Genomic DNA, 21,136 nt, shown 5'->3' with positions numbered 1-21,136 from the left:
CAGGATTATAAGATACGATCACATGCCACAACGGTCAAGTAGATGTTTATTTCTGAATGCACATAAAAGTTGTTATCTTCTGTGCATTACTGCTAATTTGGGCCAGGATTGGGGGAAAATGAAAAAACAAAACAAAACAAAACAAAAAAACCCAAAAAACCTCAGGAACACACCTTATGCCAACATAGAAACTAGATAATATTTACCTTTCTGGCATTTATCCAGTTTCTGGGAATATAAAAAGAATAAATGAAATTGCTATTGTAACTGCAAAGCTTTCCAATATAGACTTCATACAAAAGTCTTTAAGCCACCTATTGATTATTCATGCTGGAGAAAGGAAGCAAGAATAAAGGGAAACAGAAAATCTGATAGCTTATTTTTCCCACTGGTTCCTATTTCATTCATGATCCATTCTTTCCAAGGGCCATTAAGAGCAGCAGAAGTGATTTCATTTTTTCTTCCTCTCCTTTTCTCTGCCAACCTTCGGGTGGAGGTACTAATGAGCTGGAATAAACACAAATGAAAGGAGAAGAGACCAGCCCAGAAAGTCAGGGACTTGGATAATTTACAGACTGAGGCCTTTGTCCCTGATAATCAAAAATTAATTGCCATCTTCCAAAGATCACTTAAAATATCCATTGTACAGCAACAGACTATTTTTTGATGCTGGATCTTTTCTTCCACTTGAATCTATTTAAATCATCCCAGAGGTCAAATTTCTGGCCACTCCTTTAAAAATATTCTTTCAAAATAAGATAAATGGTTTTCCCTGACACTTATACTAATAAATATGTATTTTATCTCCTCTTACCACACAACCTTACTTTCTTGAAATAGCCCATTGCGAACATTATCAGTAAGTTTTGCTCAGTGTACAAATATTTTGTGTATTACAATGAGTAGCAGAACACAAAACTTGCAAATATTTATTTTTAGATATATGGGAAAAAAAGCAATTAGAGCTAAAAATGTGAAGAATGAAAAGCCCACTTAGAAGCAATTATATTAGACATGCAAACCATTTGGCCATCAAACTTTTATTCGGATGCTGTAGAGCATATTAAGAAACATCACTTGCATACACGAAAGAAAATATTATTTCACAGCTGAAAATATCCAATCATTATAAACAACATCTGGGGGTCATTAATAACTTACTCTGAAGATGAATTAGTCAAATAATATGAGGTCTGACTCAGAATTCCTAAATATCTATTTTTAAAGGAAAATAAGAAAACAAAACAAAATATAACACCACAATTTATTTTTGTAAATATGGATGTTTATAGAGCAGTTATGAGCATCTACAAATGTGTGTATGCCTAACAGACAATTTATATATCCTTATGAGACACATACTGTTCGTGTGTTAATCACTACTTCCTCTTACGTAGTCCTGTTTTTATCTTGAGGAAGTTGAAAATTGTAATATTGAGTTTACTCTTTCTGCTCAGAGTCTTGTATATAATTAGCATATTTTTCAGACTGGTGAGAATCTGACCATAAGCAACATCTGAGAAGATGACTGTTCCAAACTACTACAAAGCCTTTTGTACGTAGCCTCGTAACACATTTTAAGAACATGCACACTTTTCAAATATTCCAGCCCTAAGATAAAAAGAACCACCAATCTTACTGTCACGCAACTCACTGTACTGAAACACCCTAAATATTTATACTAACAGGAGTTGAAAATAGTATCAGAGGACAACGCCAAAATATTTCTTCCACACATTATTAGCTATAGTCTTTGGGAAGACAGATGCCAAAAAGCCAGTGCTTGTCTAATTTACTGGGCCCCTTCCCATGGCCTGTTGTTACAGCTTTTGTGGTGAGTCTGCAGGCTGGTAAATAATGTACTGGATGAAACTGCCTTAAAACAATCCATATTTTCAGTTTATTTTTTAATGTCTCTAAATCTTTACTCGAAAGTACTGAAGTAAAATGCATGTTGTTTTTCACATTGCAGTGTCTCCAGAATTGGTGGTCTCCCAACTGGTGGTTTTTATAATTATAATCAGCAATGCTTTTCACCGTGTCAGCAGTATGGTACCTAAAAATGATGTGTTTAAGAAAAGATGTGTTTTAGACTTGAACTATGTATTACCTAGCTGGTTTGTATCAGGGGTCAAGGCATTTTCTTGTAAAGGATCAAGAAAATATTCTTATATTCAATGCCACCATCATAGCACAAAAGTAGTCATAGATGAGTCGCGGTGTTCCAGCAAAACACTACAGCAGACCTGAGACTCACTGTGAGCTGCGAGTTTAGGTTTGTCTAGGTAAACTAGATCACAAACAACACATTGACCTTGGAGAATGGAACCATGTAACAAAGACAGAGAGGGAGCCTCAGCCCTGATGCTGAACTTGTTAAAGGCAGAAACCTTTGTATCCTCTAAGTCTTCTTCATCTAGCAACTCACCTACAGCAAGTGCTTAGCGGATGCAGGGAATAACCATCTTTAAACTCACTGGTCACAGACCGAGAAGCAGAGTTTATGCAGGTGAATTTGAAAAACAAAACAACACAAAACAAAAACCCCGGTTTTCCTTGTTAAACAGAGCACTGTCTTATGCATTTGACAAAAATCCCAGATATTTTGCACACAAGTCAAATTTCTGTAATCGCTATTTAAATTAATCAGAATGGTTAACTAGCTACTAAAATGGGCAGCACAATCTGACCTCTAAGAGCACTGATTTCAACTTCACAAGGCAGGGTTTGAATCCAAGTTCCCTTTTGTAATGAGCTATGTTGGGTGACTTCCTTAAAAAGCTCTGAATTTCTATTTCCTCCTCTGTGAAACAGGGTTAACACTACCACCATAAAAGTATTTTGGGGAGAATCATGGAGATTATGTATACAATAGGTGGTCAATAAATGTTAAAGTTGGCTTCACTAAGCCTTTTTATTGAAATAAGCACATTAAATGTATACAGTTCATTAAAAAGATGTCATTTAGAAATCCAAGATATATTTAAGCACCTAGCACATTATCAGAACTCTGATAAGCTCTTCATAAAAGGTGTGAGCTGCTGCCAATATTACTTCCTTTTGTTTAAATCAGAATTGTCAGAAAATGAATCATCATAGTTAACAAAATATAATGTTTATGAAGAATTACTAGAAATGACTTTGTTTTGTTTGTATGTTGCACTGATAGCATGCAAGCATGTGAGAACCGTAATGGATCATAAAGCTCACCGGGTCCAGGAGTTCTACATCTAAAATTTCACATTCTTTATGAATCCTACAAAATATATGCAGAATATACTATATTTACTTGCTATGTTAATTTTTGCTAGCAACATCGTTCAAATCCATTATTATAAAAATTATGTTTTCATGAAAAGATCCACAGTTTTCATCAGGTTCTTAAAAGGACCCGAGACCCAAAAATGCTAAAAATATGGTCCAACATTTCACTTCATGCATGAAACACGGAGACTCCAAAAGGTAGGCTGAAGTTTCCTATTTGGTACCAGGGTCCTATTCAGAACCCTTCCCAGAGGATTCTGACTCTCAGACAAGTGCCCTTCCTAGAGCACTGTGCTGTTTTCTTAATTTCTGGGTAATTGATAACATAAGAGTACATCTCTCCAGAATCACAGTTCTGCACTTTGACCTAAGCAAAGGCTTTTACCTGAGGCTGTAAGCACCCGAGGAACAGGCTCTTAACTTCTGCTCCTTCTTGCCACACTACCTCACATCTGCATTGGCTGTAGCTCCACAGTTCCTTCCAAATATCTACACAGAAACAACTGAGGAAGGAGGGAGGAACTAGCAGTAATAAATTTCTTTTTTTTCTTTTTGCTTTTTATTGGTACCGGGGATCGAACTCATGACTGCCTGCTTGCAAGGCAGGCGCTTATGCCGCAAGCTTAATCCCCAGCCCCTGTAATAAATTTCGTTATCAGTTTCAAATCCCCATTACCACTGCAACTGGCTTCAATGCTAAATGTCTTTAAAGCATCAAGTCTCAGTATTTTTTTTTTTTTCAGTTTTCAGGATTGAACCCAGGGCCTTGTGTATACAAGGCAAGGACTCTACCACTGAGCCACATCCCCAGCCCCCAAGTCTCAATGCTAAGTGTGTATAAACTGTGATTAAATTATTGGTAGCAGAGGAATGTAAATTAATATAGTCATTGTGTAAAACAATATGGATGCTCCTTAAAAAATTAAAATGCTACTACTGTATGATTCAGGAACCTCACTACTGAAACTATATCTAAAGGAAATGAACTCAGTATGTTTACTGGTACGTGTACTGAGATGGAAATCACTTAAGTATCCATCAACAGATGAATACATAATACAAATATGACAAGTATGCACAAGATGATACTACTCAACCTTCGGAAGAAGGTAATACAGTCATTTGCAACAGCATGGATGAGCCTGAAGGATATTATAGTAAGTGGAAGAAGCCAGGCCCAGAAAGCAAATACCACACGTTATCACTTTAGGTGATCTAAGAATTTTACTTACAGAAGTAGAAAGTAGAAGGAAAAAAATAGAGACAAAGCTTTTGTAAATAAGGACGGGAACAAGGGTGGAGGGGAGGGCAGGGGAATAGGGGCAAAAGAACAATCAAGATATATTAAGTACAGGTACAAATGCCTATGATAAATGTGATCATTATATATATCAAAATAGTACCAATATAATTCATTTAGAAAAGAAATAGAAAATAGAATGTTGTTTATCAAGGATGAGGTAAGGAGTTGTAAGTCAAATGATCCAAAGGTTCAATCAAGATGTAAGTTCAAGAGATCTGTTACACAACATGGTGACTACTTATGAATGTATTGTATTTTTGAAATTTGCTAAGAGAGCAAACTTTGTGTTCTTAGGCAAGAATAAGTATGTGAGGCGGTGGGTATATGATTCGCTATTTCACAAGGTGTACATATTTCAAAAGGACATATTGTATATGATAAATATGTATAATTTTGATTTGTCAGTTTCAAAAACACTGGTAACAGGATATTGTTTATTCAACTTCAGTAGGTCTAGAAGAAAAATGAAGAATCAAATTTTTAGTGAATTCTTCAGGAAATAATGCAGACCTCAATCTTTTGTGGCACTCACTTTTTTGCCTAAGTGTAGCATTCACTGAAGGAAGTTTTCTCTGGTGCTTCAGAGGGATGCAGACACTCTGGGTCTGTATTCCGCACACTGGTCCCTGGTACACTCCACCAGAGCTATAGGAGGCTTAGGAAATACCTGACTCTACAGAAGGCTCTGATTATCCAATATCTTTGCTATTGCTTAAAAGGAAAATAATTCTAGCCGTAAGACATGCCAAGAATCTTCATAGTAAAGTCATCAAAATGCTGATACCTTTATATATAAAGATGTCCATCAAGGTGTTAATTACACATTATGCATAATGCCAAAATCAAACTATGGAGGAAATGATCTAAGCATCACCAGAAGGGACTATGTAAACTCTCATAAATTTATTTTATGCAGTATTATGCAACTATTAAAATGGGGTTCATAAAATGTGTCTACTAATATAGAAAAATGTTTATAATAATCTAACATTTAAGATATAAAAATGTTCGTAAGTAAATATGAGTGTTTTGGGAAAAGGTTGGATGGAAAGAGATTGATGAGATTATTGATGGTATTTAGGGAGTGCAATTGAGCTACTGATGAGATTTTTGCTGAGATGTAAGGATGTAGTATCAGACAGGATGAGCATGACAGCTTCAAAGCCGGATAAACCTGAACTGGAATCCAGCTTGACTGCTTACTTGTGATGTGACTTTGAGCCCATTTCTTAGCTGGAGTTTCCCTCCCCGTGAAGTGATGGTTAAGATGAACTTCTTCACAGTGATGCTGCAAGGATTAAACAAGCTCGTGTACATAAAGGACTTAGCGAAAGGCCTGACATATGTCACATGCTCTTAGAAGAGTGGCAGTTATTATTATTATACTTGTACTTTCCATAGTGGAAATAATTTCATAATGAGAAAAATATTTTGAAAAAACATATGAGCCCTCTTTTGACCATTTATGTTCTTTCCTCTGAAATATTGTACCAAGGGGACGAGGTCGGGGGAGCGGACTCTAGATAACTGGGGTTTGTTGTGTGTGCCCTTGCAGCTAGGATGCTATGCATTCAGTACCGGGCCACAGCTGGGGGAAGGCATTGAGAGCACCAGCTGAGAAATGGGTGCTCAAGTTCTATGTGACTTGATTTACCGCTGCACTAACTTCTAACCACTGCATTTCTTGACCAGGAGGAAGAGTCAATGCCACTTGTCACCCCGCAATTCAGAGTTGCACAGCAGCAAGACTATGTGAAGGTGCTTTGAGAAGTATGAAGATCTCCCTTCTGCCTGCAGGGCATTCACTCTCAGGAAGACTGAATGGCAGGGCTGAAGTGCGATATCCTTGTTAAAATATTTGCTTTCTCTTAGTACTTTGGGATGCTGAGGCAGGAGGATCGCAAGTTCAAACTCAACCTGGGAAACTTAGTAAGCTCCTGTCTTTAAAATTTTTTTTTAAAAGACTGAGGATGTACCTCACTCACTGCAAAGGCCCTGGGTTTAATCCTTAGTATTGCCACCCCGTGTATTTCAAAGGCGATGTTCACTCCAGGGACTGAAAGGAAGAAAGTGTGATCTGCTAATCTTTGAGTGACAGGAGCCTGCCTTATCTGGGATCTTCCACAGGACTCTCTTGAGAGATATAAAGTGTCTTCTCCAAATACCATTCAGAGCCAATGACTCATAAAATATCCCTAAAGAGTTAGTGCCACCCACCGAGTCATCTTCTACACAATGAACATACCAGCCAAGTCCTCCTTCACACTTGCTGATATGATTCAAGACTGAACTGTCCTCTACGTTATGACCCTAATGCACACTTTAGTTAGAAACCGGCAGTGTCTTGATGCCAGTGGATCAGCCAGAATTGCTTTATTTTCAGTGAATTCTAAAGTCTGCAAGTTAGACGCTGGCATGGTCAACACAATGACCTCTGAATATGGGTTAATATTAATCCTAATTTAAGGACAACACTATTTCCTCAGCAAGAACACCTTCATAAATTGTGAAGACCCCAGGATATTAGAAAACTGGTAAAAAATTAACAATCTTAAACCAACGATATTGAGCAATTTCTGAAGAATGTTCCTTGTGTTTGAAAAGATAAAAATGTTGAGGAAAAAAATCTGGCCCCATTGACCGAGATACTTTCCCTTAAGGATGAAGTCAACAGTAAGCTAAACCTGAAAGATTGAGGTCAATATATGTATATATATATCTCCTACCTGAGTTTGGTGGTACACGCTTATAATCCCAGGACTGTGGAAGGCCCGGGAAGAATGATCACAATTTCAAGCTCAGCATGAGCAATTTAGCAACTTAGCAAGACTCTGTTTCAAAATATAAATGTATAGCGGGGTTAAGGACCTAGCTCAGTGTGAAGACCCTGGGATCAATCCCTAGTAACACACAGGAAAAGAGAGAAACAGAGATATATATATAGAGAGAGACAGAGGGAGAGGAGGAGGAACAGAAAGAGAGACGGAGACAGAGACGAAGAGAGAATAACTCATCTAAGACAGGAGTAAGGTGACGGGCTTTGAGGTCCTCTGGAAAGCATCAAGTTTTCTTACTACTTCAACAAATGCATGTTGTCAAAAATGTGAATAAAAGATATAATCTTACTCCCTCAAGCAGCTTAAAATCCAGTGATGAAAGATGAAAGTAAAGCCAATAATTTTCATACTAGGGAGAAAATAAAACACAAAAACAACAAAAGAAAACATCTTTGAAAAAGTTCTCAGTAACAGAGAAAGGACAAAAAGCAAGCTATTAGAGATGATTAAAATCTACCTTTTAACAAGTCAGGAAATCAAGCAAGCATCGTGCTCCTTTATCTGCTACTGAGAAGTTGGTACATCCCTCTTTTGCTTCCTTAGAGGACCCCAGGGAAAGGGGTGATTTAATAAAAGACAAGTAGATTTTCCTTCCAAGAGGCCTCCCTTGGGTCCCAACCACAATAGGGTGCAGGAGAGAAGCACTCAGGAGCACATGCTCTCTTGGGAACATAACATCTAGGAAGAAAAGAGTTTTGCTTGTGGAGCCTGCTTTTCGTCTATGCTGAAAGCTAAAAATGGCACAGGAAACAACTCTTTCTTTGAGTTTCAAAGTCTAAGTCGTTTCTACCGCTTGTCTTCCCACTTGAATCCTTCAAGGTCCAGTTGGAGATTCACCTCCTCTAAGAAACTTGCCTTGACATCAGAGCCCTCCTTCATGCATCTTTTAACTTCAATTAGCCCTTACAGAATCCCTTGCAGGGCCCATTACATGGCAAAGCTTTCCTGTTTACAAAGCTTTGGCAGATAACATTTTTTCTTAGCCTCAAAATAACTTTTAACTCTTAGCTGCATGTTTCTGTCACTCTGTAGGGCAAAAATGTGCCCATCCGGGACAGCAGACCTGAGTGTATATGCAAGATTAGTAAAGCTATGTCAGCATTAAGCCAGGCCTATGACCCTGTAGAAGCTGCTTAAAATCTCTAAGGTTGCTCATGGGTAAAAATGCAGGGCTGGTAAGAGGATTACAAATAATATTGGTAGTGGACCATTGCTCCATGTTTTATCTCAGATAACTTGGTGTTTAAGTCGCTTGAGGCCAGTGTCCCAACAATGCCTGGAGTTCCTCCTCATACGTAGTCACTGTTCATAAATGAATGGAAAAACACCCAGGGAGCACAAGAATGCACTAGTCTTTTAATGCCTAAATTCCATTCCATTCCATGCCTAAATTCCCCCAGTCTTCCAAGATGGCGGCTGGAGGGCCCAAAAGGCCATTCAGAGAAGGGATTGTTAGGGAGAGAGTTCCTAGGCAGTTCCAAAGGGAGTATGAAGCCCAGATGATGAAATCGAGGCCTATGCCAGATAGCAGTGAGAAGATTTCCTGAGCAAGCAGTGCAGGCACTCTTGTGCCAAGAGCTTGGCTACTCTGTCTCCTTTCAAAACCCATTACCAAATCATGGCAAGCGAAATTTAATTTTAAAAAGGAAAATGATTTATGTGCTATAGGAATAAAGAAGTGACAGAAGCAGGAAAGCTTGCATACATTTCATGTTTTGAAATTAGGCCTATAATTTTTTCATTAAAGAAGGATGCCAAGTTGGGGAAACCAATGTGTTCTAAGCAGAAAATTATAGAGAGGTGTATAATGAAAATCCTGTCAGCATCAAAAGCCCATGTCTTAAAGGGCTCATGAGAACACAGGGCTGTTTACTATCTGCCCCATTTCAACTGCTAAATGTATAGTTTCAGCTCTTAAAGAGGCCTCACATGCGTCTGCTTCTCTGATAAGAGAGGAACCCTAGGAGGGTTAGTCAGGGAGGTGATCCCTCTGGGTGATATGGAGAGAAGAGACCCCAGAACAGCAAGAGATGATGTAAGCAGAACCAGATGAATCAGATGAGAGAGGAAAGGGGCTGCCACTCCTCCAAGGTTTCTTGAGTCCAATCCACTGATTTTCAGATTTTGTCTTTATGATCATTCTTCTCTTAACTAACCCTACATATACCGATCTACCCACTTAAATCCTATAGAACTTACTGCATATTCATTCTCTAGAATGCTGCTTTCATTATGTGTTTCCAAAGGGTTTGCTGTCAGGCATCCTGTGTGCTTTTCCTGAGCAGGATCTGAGCTCGTGGGGAATGGGAGAAGGTCCTGCATGTCAAGTCAGATCATCTAGGTTCAAGTCTTAGTTTGAGCACTTTCTGGGTGCATAATGTTACTATGCTTCAGTGTCCTTATCTGTAACACACAGATAACAATAATCCTGGCTTGGAGTGTATACTTATCCATTCATTTACTTAACTAACATTTATTAAACATCTATTACATGCCAAATGCTGTTCTGGTCCCTGGGCACATATTTGTGCACAAGATAGAAAATAAAGCACTTTCATTATCAAGAGCTCACCTGTAGCATGTGCAGGGAGTGGGGAGACAGCCCACAAACACATAAATAAACAATTGCATGAGTTAATTTCAGATAATGATGAGTTATGGGAAAGTAATTACACACTGAGGGATGGGAGAGAGCTGAACTTATGGAAGAGGGGTGGTTAGAGATTACTCTGGGACAGAGACACTTGAGCTGAGGACACAGTGATGAGAAGGAACTGGACCCATGGTGCTTGGGAAAACACATTTCATGCAGAGGGACAAATAAATGTTTCTGGGTTGTACAGACGGGGAATAATTTTTAGTATCAAATAATATCTCATTTTCCCCAGTTGTAGATATGAAACAATTTTGAGGGTGTTTTTTGAGGACTCACTATGGAGTCAATATGGGGTTAGGGTTGTGTTAGGTGATGAAAGAGGCAGAAGTCAGTTAATGACAAGCACTTCCGTAATACTCACCATGTATCATCTAAGTGCTTTTACTCATTTAGTCTTTGGAACCATTTTGAGAGGTTTATTTCTATGACAACTAATCCATGATCACCTTGCATTTTGTCACTCCCTTTTCTGCATGCTACCATGTAAGCACTTTGAGAGGAAATTTCTTTCATTCACACCTGTTATACACAGGGACCAGAACAATGCATAGTAAAAAATAACAAGTGTGATAGACACTGGCTGAATGGATGAATGGATGAATGAATGATTGAGAGGCCACCACACTAGGCACCATGCTGGGGCCTAAGCATCCCCAGACCTCTTCATGGATGGTCCAGGGGAATCAATCTAGTTTCCCTGATAGAAAGGAATGAAGGGGTTATGTATCAAGAGAATTTTAAGAATTGATCACTTCTAGATCTATTCTGAACCTTATTCTAACATTTTCATTCCTGACCAGCATATTTTGTCTGTGATTTTTCAATAATCTAGTTCTTTTCTTTACTATAAATATATATTTTCTTCATTGATAAAAAATATCTGTTTTATACCAGAGAGGAATATTTGATCTTGTTAATATAGTGGGCGATCTTTCTTGTTTTTCTAAATGAAATGTTAGATGAAATATTTGCAGTACAGAGACATATTCTTCTTTCTGGGTTAAACAAGAGTTTATTGTGTCCATGATTCTAAAGAAGTTAACAAACTAGAGTCTACTCAGCCACAGAAAGAGTTCAGAGTTATTTTTAAATCCCCCTTAAACTTCCAAAAAAAAAAAAAAAGGAAGGAAAGAAATATACTAACTTTACCAATTCCATAGATCATGACTGTAAATTAATTTATAGTCACAGCATAAAAATTCTTTACATTAATCCCCAAAAGAGATGATCTCCCAGATTCCATGTGCTCTCTCTTAGGAGGTCTGCTCTCAGGCCCTCTTTTCACCTTACTGTCTTGGAAGACAAGTCTATGCGGTAGTTGCTGCATTTATTTTCATTTTTATTTTTTTATCGATACCAGGTATCGAACTCATGACTGCCTGCTTGCAAGGCAGGCGCTTATGCTGCTGAGCTAAATCCCCAGCCCCAGTCACTGCATTTATGATGGCGCACTCCTGATACACCTCCACCAACAGATTATTTCGGATTTGGATCACTATGTTATAAAACCCTTAACATTCTCAGTGGCACGGGCAACAAGAAGACAACACCAAGACTGATTTACTTGGACCATTCTCTCCCGATCAGCAAAACCTTTAGAAAATTTCTAAGACAGAGAAGTGAGGCCTCTGAAGGTTCAGGTCTTCTGCATAAACAATAATGTACAAGAAGCACGGTTCCTTTCCCACTTGCTTTCAATTAGAGGAAAATGTCTGTCTTGTTATCATTTGGGAGATTGGTGGGCACCACAGGCAGGCAGTGATAGCCTGAACGTGGACAGGGGCCAGGAACAAAGCCATTTGATCATCGAAATCCACTGTGACCATGAAACTTACTTTGGCAAGGAAAAAAAATGTTTACTCCCTTCTAAATTCCCATGATCCTTAAAAAAACAACTGCCTTTCCTTTCATTTCCAGAAAAACATGTGATGTTTAGAGGAGAAGAGGCAGAGTCCAGCTTGTTTTTTATACTTCAAAATCCTTTTATACATTCAGAGTTTTCTTTCATAAAAAATTCAAGATTTTGTCCCCTCGTCTGTTCTTCTTTCTTCCTTTGCTTTTTCTTGTTTGTCTGTAACGTCATTATTTCAACCAATGGGAAAAATGGAAAGGGAACATTCACTGCAGAAGCAAAAAGCCCCTTTAAAAGCATACTATAAAAGCAGAAAGTGCCATTTCCAGTAAAGTTCTGGGAAGACTCTGGGTTCCTCTATTATTCAACAAACAAGGTCATTTTTAATGAATGTAAGTTGTTCAAGACCTAAGACACTGACAGAAACAGCAGAGAATCTTCATTTATCAAGAAGAGTTTTTAAAAAAATCAATTGAATCCAGACTTTTTTTGAGCCCAGCAAGCTGGCTGTAATTGCCCAGCTCTACAGATGGGACAAGTGAGGGACCTCATGTCGCTTGCCCAGAGGCACAGAGAATCAGATGGTTGAGCCCTGATTTAAACCTGGCGGATTTGCCTGTGAGCTTAGACTCTTTACTATAACCTGCTATCCTCCTCTGCAGCCTCACAGCAGATAGAAGTCTCCATATTGACACAGCCAAGTTCTTCTCCTTGAGGATTAAAGCTCATGGTGTCCACACATGGACCAACCACCTGGTGACAGTCCATCTCATCTCTTTGCTTTTCACATGAATGACCACAGCCTTCCTTTAAGCTCATCCTACACCTTCTGAGGCCAACAAACATAGAAGTATGACTTTGATTTCTTGTGTCTCTTTGCAATTCAAAACTCAGAACAAAATAAAACATGTCTTTTTTTTTTTTTTAAAGTCATTCCTATCCTAAGCCATTTGGGCCCACATAATTTTAAGAATTGACTTTCTCTCATTTGTGTATTCTGGGTTACTTTTCATCTCTCTGATGGGAGCCAGTACCTTAAAGTAATTCATTTATCTGCTATAGTGCAAGTGCCTCTGTTTGGATTTAGCTGTCAACACTTCACACAAGTGAAATCAATCTGTATGATATTAATGTAAACACTGTGCATTACAAAATCGTGGACATTTTATTGTTCTAACAGCAAACATAGACAAAATGTTTGCCTGTATGTTCTTTCTAAAGCAAAGACAGTAATACAATATAAATGACAGTATGTGTTTTATAAAAGAGGAATCACTATAAAAAGAGGTAAAAACAAGACAAAAGGTTGTTGGAAAATTCTCATGTCAAGAGATTCTAATAGGACAGTAGGGGCAAGAATTATGCATGGGTTAAAGATTTTTATGAAGAAAAGCCTGTCATTTATGCTGCTTTCTTTCCCTTCTTTGTTATTATAATCTTATTTCCTAATTACATGTGCAATACAAAGAGTTTTCCCAATGCTTGACCGGGACGTCCATTGCTTTAGTTTTAAAAATAGTCAAGTCTCTTGTGCTAAGGGTAACTGACAAAAGAGGATGTGGAGCCTGAGCTTGTTGATTGCATACCATTAATATGATTCAATTTATGCTTATGTCATAGGTGTAGACATTGTGCAGTGCTGTACGCAAGGAAGGGACTTGAATAAAACACAGCAAAGAAAACAGATGGTGCGCTATCAAAATCTTTCAAGCCTATAATAACCTTTCCCAAGTAAGGAGGGTAGTTAATTAAAACCAGGATATATTTACACTATTCTGAATAGCTCGATGTAAATAAAAATCAAAACAACACTACTGTAATGTTTGATTAAATGATGAAATTCCATCTATTGTATTTTTCTTTAATAGTTTCTAATCAAACTTTTCATTAAACAGCTTCATAAAATTCCTCAGAGAATTTATTTGCAGGGACTCACTGTGGATTTAAAAGCCTTACTTTTATTGTTCAATTAAAGTTGTTATTCAGTGGACAACATTAAAATAGCAAGGAGTGGGGAGCTGTCTGGGCGGCTGAGCAAGGTTGTCGCACAGAGAAAAGTCTCTTTCAGAAGTGAATCTGGGGAAGGCAGGTAAGCCAGACAGGCCCTACCTAGATGGAGGAGAAATGTCGGGGGTCCCTATGTGAGAGCGAGAGCCAGTTCTAATTCCAAAGCCACTTCCTGTGTTCTTCTCAGGTCTGCTCCACCTGTTTACATTCATGTAGAGAGGGCACCAGGCCATGTGTAAATCTCCCTAAAAGGGCAGTGACTAGGGGCAGAACACACCTAAGGGGGGCAACAGTTGACCCAGCTTGAGGGTGGCTAGTTGCTAATATGGAGAGGCAGGTAAGTTTTAAACAATCTGTAATTTTCTAACAGTTTCCTAAAAGCCTGATCTCTGTCTTTTTTCTTTCTTTCTTTTTTTTTGAGACAGGGTCTTTCTATGCAGGTCAGGCTGGCCTTGGGCTCACTTTGTAGCCCACCCTGTCCTGAATTTGCAAGATCCTCCTGCCTCAACATCCTGAATGCGGCGATTATAGGTGAGCACCACCATGCCCAGTTGACCCAATCTCTGTTTCTTAAAACCAGGTCAATTTCTGCCCTTTCTAAGATGCTTACGCTGACCTCTCACCCTGACTCCTACCTCCAGCTGTGCCCACTCACTCCCAACCACTACTAAATTTCTACTGCACTTGTTCTCTGTGACAATTGCCGAATGCTTCATTATTGATTTTCCTATAATATGAGTTAACTTTTCAGGTGCAATAATACTGTCTTCCCTGATTAGATTTCAAATCATCAAAACAAGCAAGAACTATGTTTTATTTATCTTTTGCATACCCCCCCACCCCATAATCCTATTTACTAGAAGAAAGCAAAAAATATTTAGCCAATAAAATACATCATTCCATCATAGGGCAGGAGATACCGTCCTTTTGAGAAGGACCTTAGGGGTATTTTACAGCAATTTATGTATTTCATGTGTCAAAGGTGTAACTAATAAACGCTATAAACTCTTTGCCATCAGCTTTTCTATTCATCCACCTGGTGATATGGCTAATAAAATTTGATTTTTACAGCCTAGGCATACTGTTACCTAAATTACATTTGACCAATTACTGAAGTCACCAAACGTGTGGTTCAGAATATATATTGTGTAGAAATTCACCCGTGGGTCCCCTGGCACTCTCGGTAATCTGACAGAAGTGTTTCAGTCATCTGGCAATGTTTAATATTAGAAACATTTGTTTAATGCTAGTCACTAATTAAATTTATGTTCTTCTACTGTGAGTTGGTTGGAGAAACCCAGCGCCACATTTTAACAAACACTTTAACCCATGTCAGTCTCAAGTATGACCAGTTGGAAGTTTCAAAGGCTGTTCGGTGTTCTCTGGAAAGTTAACTGTGTGGCTAAAAACAGGAGGTGGAGGAGGAAGTTGGTGAGGGCGATCGAATCAGGTCAGAATAAGCTTTTTTGTTCCCTTCCTAACATGAGCTACTTTAAAAAGTATAAACCATTTGAAGTACAAAATTAACTAAAACCTCTAACATTGTAATTATTAAGCTGGCCCTCTAGAAGCTCTTTAAAGGTACCTTTATTCCAAAAAGAAAGCTTCTACTTTAAGAAGCTAAAAGAGAGGGGAAAAAAAAAAAAGCACTGAAATTAGCTGTAACAGAACGAAGTCCAGGGAAACATTCAAAAGTCAGACGCTTGTGTTTGTGAGAACATTTAAAACCAATTTAGTGACTCTTAACAACAATGTGACGAGGGCTGAATTGGAAGTTCTATTACCAATTCTAGATGTAGCAGCTTTGAAACTTGATGACTAATAACTCTTAAATTAGTCCAAAAGGTTAAAACATTTTTTTCATTATATTATATTGTGAAACTCTAATTTCAACTGCTCTTAAATGAGGGAAAACAGTCTTTCAGTTTTATTTCTCGTCAGGAATTTACAGTCCTCATGAGCAGCAAGCAGGATATAGATCATGGGAGCTGGGGACAAAGAAGAAAAACTCACGGGTATTGAAAAGGTTTTCAAATGCTCATCTGAAAAAGAGGGTTTAAAAAAATATACCAGATACATTTATCTACTTGAGTAAAAAGGCTATTTAAATACTTAAAAGCATGATGATAAATATTTTTGTGTGGAATTTGGTTTGTTTTTAGTTTTTCTTTGTTGTTAGTACATGTTTGCGTTGCATAATGATTACACTCCTTGTAGGAGTTGATACATGTACACAATACATCTTAATTCCTTTTTCGCCTCCTTTCCCTCTTTTTTTTCTCTCCTCCATTTCTTGATCTCCTTCCCTTAGAGAAAGATCTCTCTCCCTACTTCCTATCATGTGTCTTCTATGTTTTTATTTATATTTTGGTTTTCTCACATAAGAGAAACCATCTTTCTTTGAGGGAGGAAAATATAATACAAACTCTATTTCCTCATGATAGGTGGAATCACTTGATAAGCCAGAATTATAAACTGCTTCTCATGAAACAGTTTATAAACAGAAAAGCCATGGCCTTTAGACTTCAATTAGCTTAGATGTCTTCGTTCTCTTTGCTTTCTCCTGCCTTCTTTCTTGGATCACTACATCCTGGCCTCCTTTGCTCACACAACGAAGTGGACCCCCTTCCAGGATCAGCAACAGGGCTACCGGGATCATAAAGAATCACATTCAAGATGCCATGCTGAGGCCCATGATGGTTAAACAGGATAACTGGAACTCGAATAATCTACAAAGGAGAGATCTGTGGAGAATAATGTAAGGTGGGAGGGTGGGCTGGACATGGGTTTGTGAACATAGCCCACTCCCCCCCTCACTACTCTTCCCCAAAACTGAAAACAACCGTTCGCACACACAAGTTTTAGGTAGGAAAGATATGGACTCACCAAACTCGTCACATATGCTCTCGTTTTCTATGAGAGTGGGGTGGTCAAACGTATCTCGACAGTACAGGATCTGGGGGTTCTTGCTGACCACTGCGATGCCCCCCAGGGCTAATGCAAACTGGTCCGTTAGAATGGAAGATGGCTTATCCTGGATGCGTTTCAGCATGGAGCGATACCGGCAGTACTGAGGGTAGCTGAGAACAATCACATTCGTTTCTTCCTCGTCTTCCCCTAAATGAATGAGAAAACATTATTATCATTTGCTCGCCGAGACAGAGAGCATTCACAGCCCTGACATAATTTTTGTAACTGTTTTTGGCTTTGGTTTAAGGAGATCATTTTCCTCAAGGTTCTTATGTCACTACATGTGTATCCCACTATGGCAATGTCGGCATCCTCCTGGCTCGCTTTATCAACCCAGCCACACACATACACACACATGCACACGTGCACGCACAGCCTTCTCTCAGAGCACAATCTCATTTGGAGAAAAGAGTGAGATAGCCCTGTGGACATGTTAAAGTTATGTTTGTGTCATTGATGAGTAGTAGAATCAAAAACTATTTTGAGAGAATCTAACAAATTTTTCTAAGCATTATAGTTATTATGGTAGGAAAAAGAATCGATTTGTTGAGCTTCTTCATATTCAGTTTGGTATCACTTTTACATTGAATTGTGAAATTTTGTAAGTGTTTGGGGCCTTCAAAAAGGTCATTTGTCTCTGGAGAGGTGTCCATGGGCCCTCATAGCACTGTTACCTTCTCTCCAGTTCACATTATTGCTCTTTGGTAAATATTTCCTGTTCTCTCTGAGCCGGAGGAAAGGCTCTGTTTCCTTTTGGGAGTCTTTTGGGAGTCCAGAGGTCATGTGACTTGTTTTGGCCAATGAAATATGACAGAAGCAGTGGTCATTTTAAAGAATCCCATCTTTTGGAAAGCCAAGGTAGGATTGCCATGAGTTTGAGATTAGCCTGGACTACACAGTGAGTTCAAGGTCAGCCTGAAACACCAAGTGAGACTTTCTCTCTCAAACCACCCCCCCCAAACAAAAAAACAACAAAAAAAAACCCCAATGCACCACCAACCATAACTATAATTCCCTTTTGTCTTATTTCTGGCCATCTATAGTGATTCAGATAACAGCTCCTCTCCTAGGATGGATCCTGGAGTAAAATTAATATAAATCAGAGCCTCTTGTCCATGAAAAATAGATATACACAATAAGCAGAAATAAACTCTTGATTTTTTTTTTTTATCGGTACCAGGGATCAAACTCAGGACCACATGCTTGCAAGGCAGGCATTTATGCCGCTGAGCTAAATCCCCAGCCCCATCTCTTGATGTTTTAAGTGCTATGGTTTAGGGGCCATTGAAACATGATCTATCTAAACTTGATTGATATGTTCATCTTCTCTACCCTCCCTTCATTTATACCCCCTATCTTTTAATGTTCCTCAAATCCATCTGGTAACTTGGCATCTCTTATAGAACCATGCTGAGAGGACTCCCCAAGCATCATTGTGAGAGTTCCATCAGAAGCAACTTAACTCAGAAGAGTATTTCAGCAAAGTCAGTGAATCCTAATGATTATTTACATGTCACTATATATTTTGCTCCCTTATAAAAATCAGAGAGAAATAGGCAACACTTCCTTTGGTAGCATGCCATATACACAATGTTAAGCTGACTTTAGGCTCCATGATCCACTTTTCCATCATTCTCCATAACCACACTATCGGCACGGTTGTAAGCCATCCCCAGACTTGTCACTTGTTTATCCAGAGGGAAAACACTCAATATTTCGAGCCCTCACCATGCTGCGGGGACTTGCGGAAGACAGTTGTTAAGGATACTGACATTATCATGGCCATCTGGTAACCAGTGGGAGACGAATGAGTTAGGACGGAACATAATAATGAAACATAACCAGTACCAATGAAAGGTGTGCATGTGACCTTTTAGATAGGAGGCCAATACCCAGATGTATTTCTAATTATGTTCACTTAGTTCCTCAGGTTGGAAGCTTCTCCACGAATGGAGATATTTAGCTGCTTGCAAGATGCCATCTTTTAATGGCTTACGTTTCTTAAGACTCCTGCCTGGTTTGTGGGCAGCCACTTCATCAGCTGGTACACTTAATTAAAAGGAAATACATTGTATATTGAAGGCAAGTCCCCAAATGAATACTCTTCAGATGCTGCGATATATCAATTTGAGATTATTATAACAAACTAGGACACTGTAGCTAAAACACCAGGTCCAAGCTTGTTCTTTTTGTAGAATTAAAGCTTAAAAATTTTTTCATGGAAATATTCACTAAACATCCTGAGGAATCCAAAGCATCTGGATTGTATTTCAAGAAGCAGTCCTTAATGTGTCAGTTATGTTATTACATTCTATATTATCATACTCTATTTGTCTGTGACTTGTGAAGGAGAGGGGGCCATGACCACGAACTGCCAGAGCTTAGTCCTTTTAGCAAACAGCATTTAATGCCATCTCTCTTACACAGTAAGAACTATAGAACATGGTAAACACTGATGAACCCCAAAGCCAACTTTGGTTGTTCCATTGGTTTTCTATGAAAGGGGGAAGTTGCAATAGTTTCTCCAACTGTTCTAGGAATAAAATGGAGAAAGTTGTGCTTTTCGGGTTGAAAGAAGGTGAAAGAACAATCATTTGCACAGAAGATGTCACCTGGATTCTTGGACCCACAATACTTTCCTCCATGCTGTCCATCTCTGACCATTTTTCATGACAATGTTATCTCTAATCGCTTCCTAATTCGTTGTTCTGAGCGGAGTCGGCTTCCCAGCAGTCTTCTGTGCTTATTCTTTTTGTTTCTCTACCTCTCCACCTCAACCGAGCTCAAAACATTTATTCCCTTTTCCTTCATGCAGTTCTTAAAACATTAGCCAAACTATGAATCCTTCTTTTTGTTGGAAAAAAGAAAACAGCAAGTTTTCTCCACCCTAAACTCGCAGCAGTATGCCCTTTTACTGTCCATTCCTTCTAGAGACAGTGTCTCTGAGAGAGGTCTCGGAACTGCGCACAATACACATAATTGTCAGATATATAAAAATCTGTATTTTGAAAAATTATTATTTTTTTTCCAACCCTTCTTGTATCTAAAGCAAAATATAAGATTATGTTCCTTTATCTTTTTTGATTTTCCAGTGTCATTGTGTGTATTATAGAAGAAAGCAAATGAAAAAATAGACTTTTTAAACTAAAAATATGAGGGGCTGATTGGTTGTTTTCCTATTTAGAAAGTAGAGCAAATATTAATGCTATTTCTGATATTGATAATAAAGCAGTAACATTTACAGAGGCCTTTCATGTGTAATATATCTCTTTTGTTCCCTTATTGTTAGCATTATGACTTGTTAATATTTCCCAAATTAGAGATGGCAAAAGTTAAGATAGGACACCTAAGTGCGTGATCTGTGATCTCAAAGAGCTAGAAAGTGATGGATGGGAGACCCTCCTCTCATCTTTGAACCTCAAGTTTGATGAATTTTTCATTTTGACAAAAATGTCTCAATAATAATAGTAAAGATAATAGAGTTTTAACTGATTTACAATATTAGAGATGAGGATAGTGACCTTTGATCCAATGAAACATGACAAACTTAGTAGATAATTGTAGAATTAATTCATTGTTATGTCAGATTTACTCTGCTGTGGTTAAAGTAGTTTGCTATCACTTTGAAGTTCTCGATTCTTATAACAATTTAATATTATTGATGCATCTTTCACTTATATCAAGTTTCTACTGATGTAACAGGGAACAGGACCAACCCTAAATTTTGTAAGTCTAATATTCTAAATTTTGCAACTTAAAATTCTAAATTCTAATTCTATTTAAAATTCTAAATTTTGCAATACTAAATTTTGCAAGTCTAATAATTTAACGCCTTCCATTAAATTCTTTCCATGTTCAGAAGCTAGAGGCACAGTGGGGTCTGTTCTAAATGTGGCAATGCCAAAGCAAAAATTCTAATAATTTTCTTGCTTATTAACAGAAACACCTATTTGGACCAGAATTTTGAAATTGTTTAGATAGAGGCAAACCTCAAATGTTGCAACTAGATAACCCTAGAGGAATTGTCTTTCAGATTTACAAAGCCAGAAAAAGCCCAAGAGGGAAGTGAGCTCCTATGGAAGTTACTGTGAGGTGTGGGTAAAGAGAATCCAGAGGAAATACAAGACTAGAAACAGCCAAGCCAGCTGTGTGGGTGTCATGAGGACATCCTCAGCCTCTTCACCGCTGCATAGGCACGTGAGCTTATTTTACCAGAGAGACTCTCCCTCAAGACTAAGTGTGGTCAC

At 38.3% G+C, this 21,136-nt stretch overlaps 1 protein-coding gene across 2 annotated transcripts in view; it reads right to left on the bottom strand.

Moving 5' to 3' along the window:
* Positions 1 to 21,136, bottom strand: part of Arid5b (AT-rich interaction domain 5B) — a 175,089-nt gene that overhangs the window by 72,967 nt on the left and 80,986 nt on the right. For both annotated transcript variants that reach the window (XM_023566736.2, XM_003473575.5), the window contains exon 4: positions 16,806 to 17,036. In XM_023566736.2, the coding sequence (XP_023422504.2) occupies positions 16,806 to 17,036 (231 nt within the window). The remainder of the gene's footprint in view (positions 1 to 16,805; positions 17,037 to 21,136) is intronic.

This window comes from Cavia porcellus, unplaced genomic scaffold (assembly GCF_034190915.1).
Source record: "Cavia porcellus strain 051 isolate PalLab524CR breed Dunkin Hartley unplaced genomic scaffold, mCavPor4.1 scaffold_28, whole genome shotgun sequence".
Taxonomy (NCBI): domain Eukaryota; kingdom Metazoa; phylum Chordata; class Mammalia; order Rodentia; family Caviidae; genus Cavia; species Cavia porcellus.
Note: the sequence above shows the minus strand (reverse complement) of the source record. Positions and strands in the feature narration are given on the sequence as shown.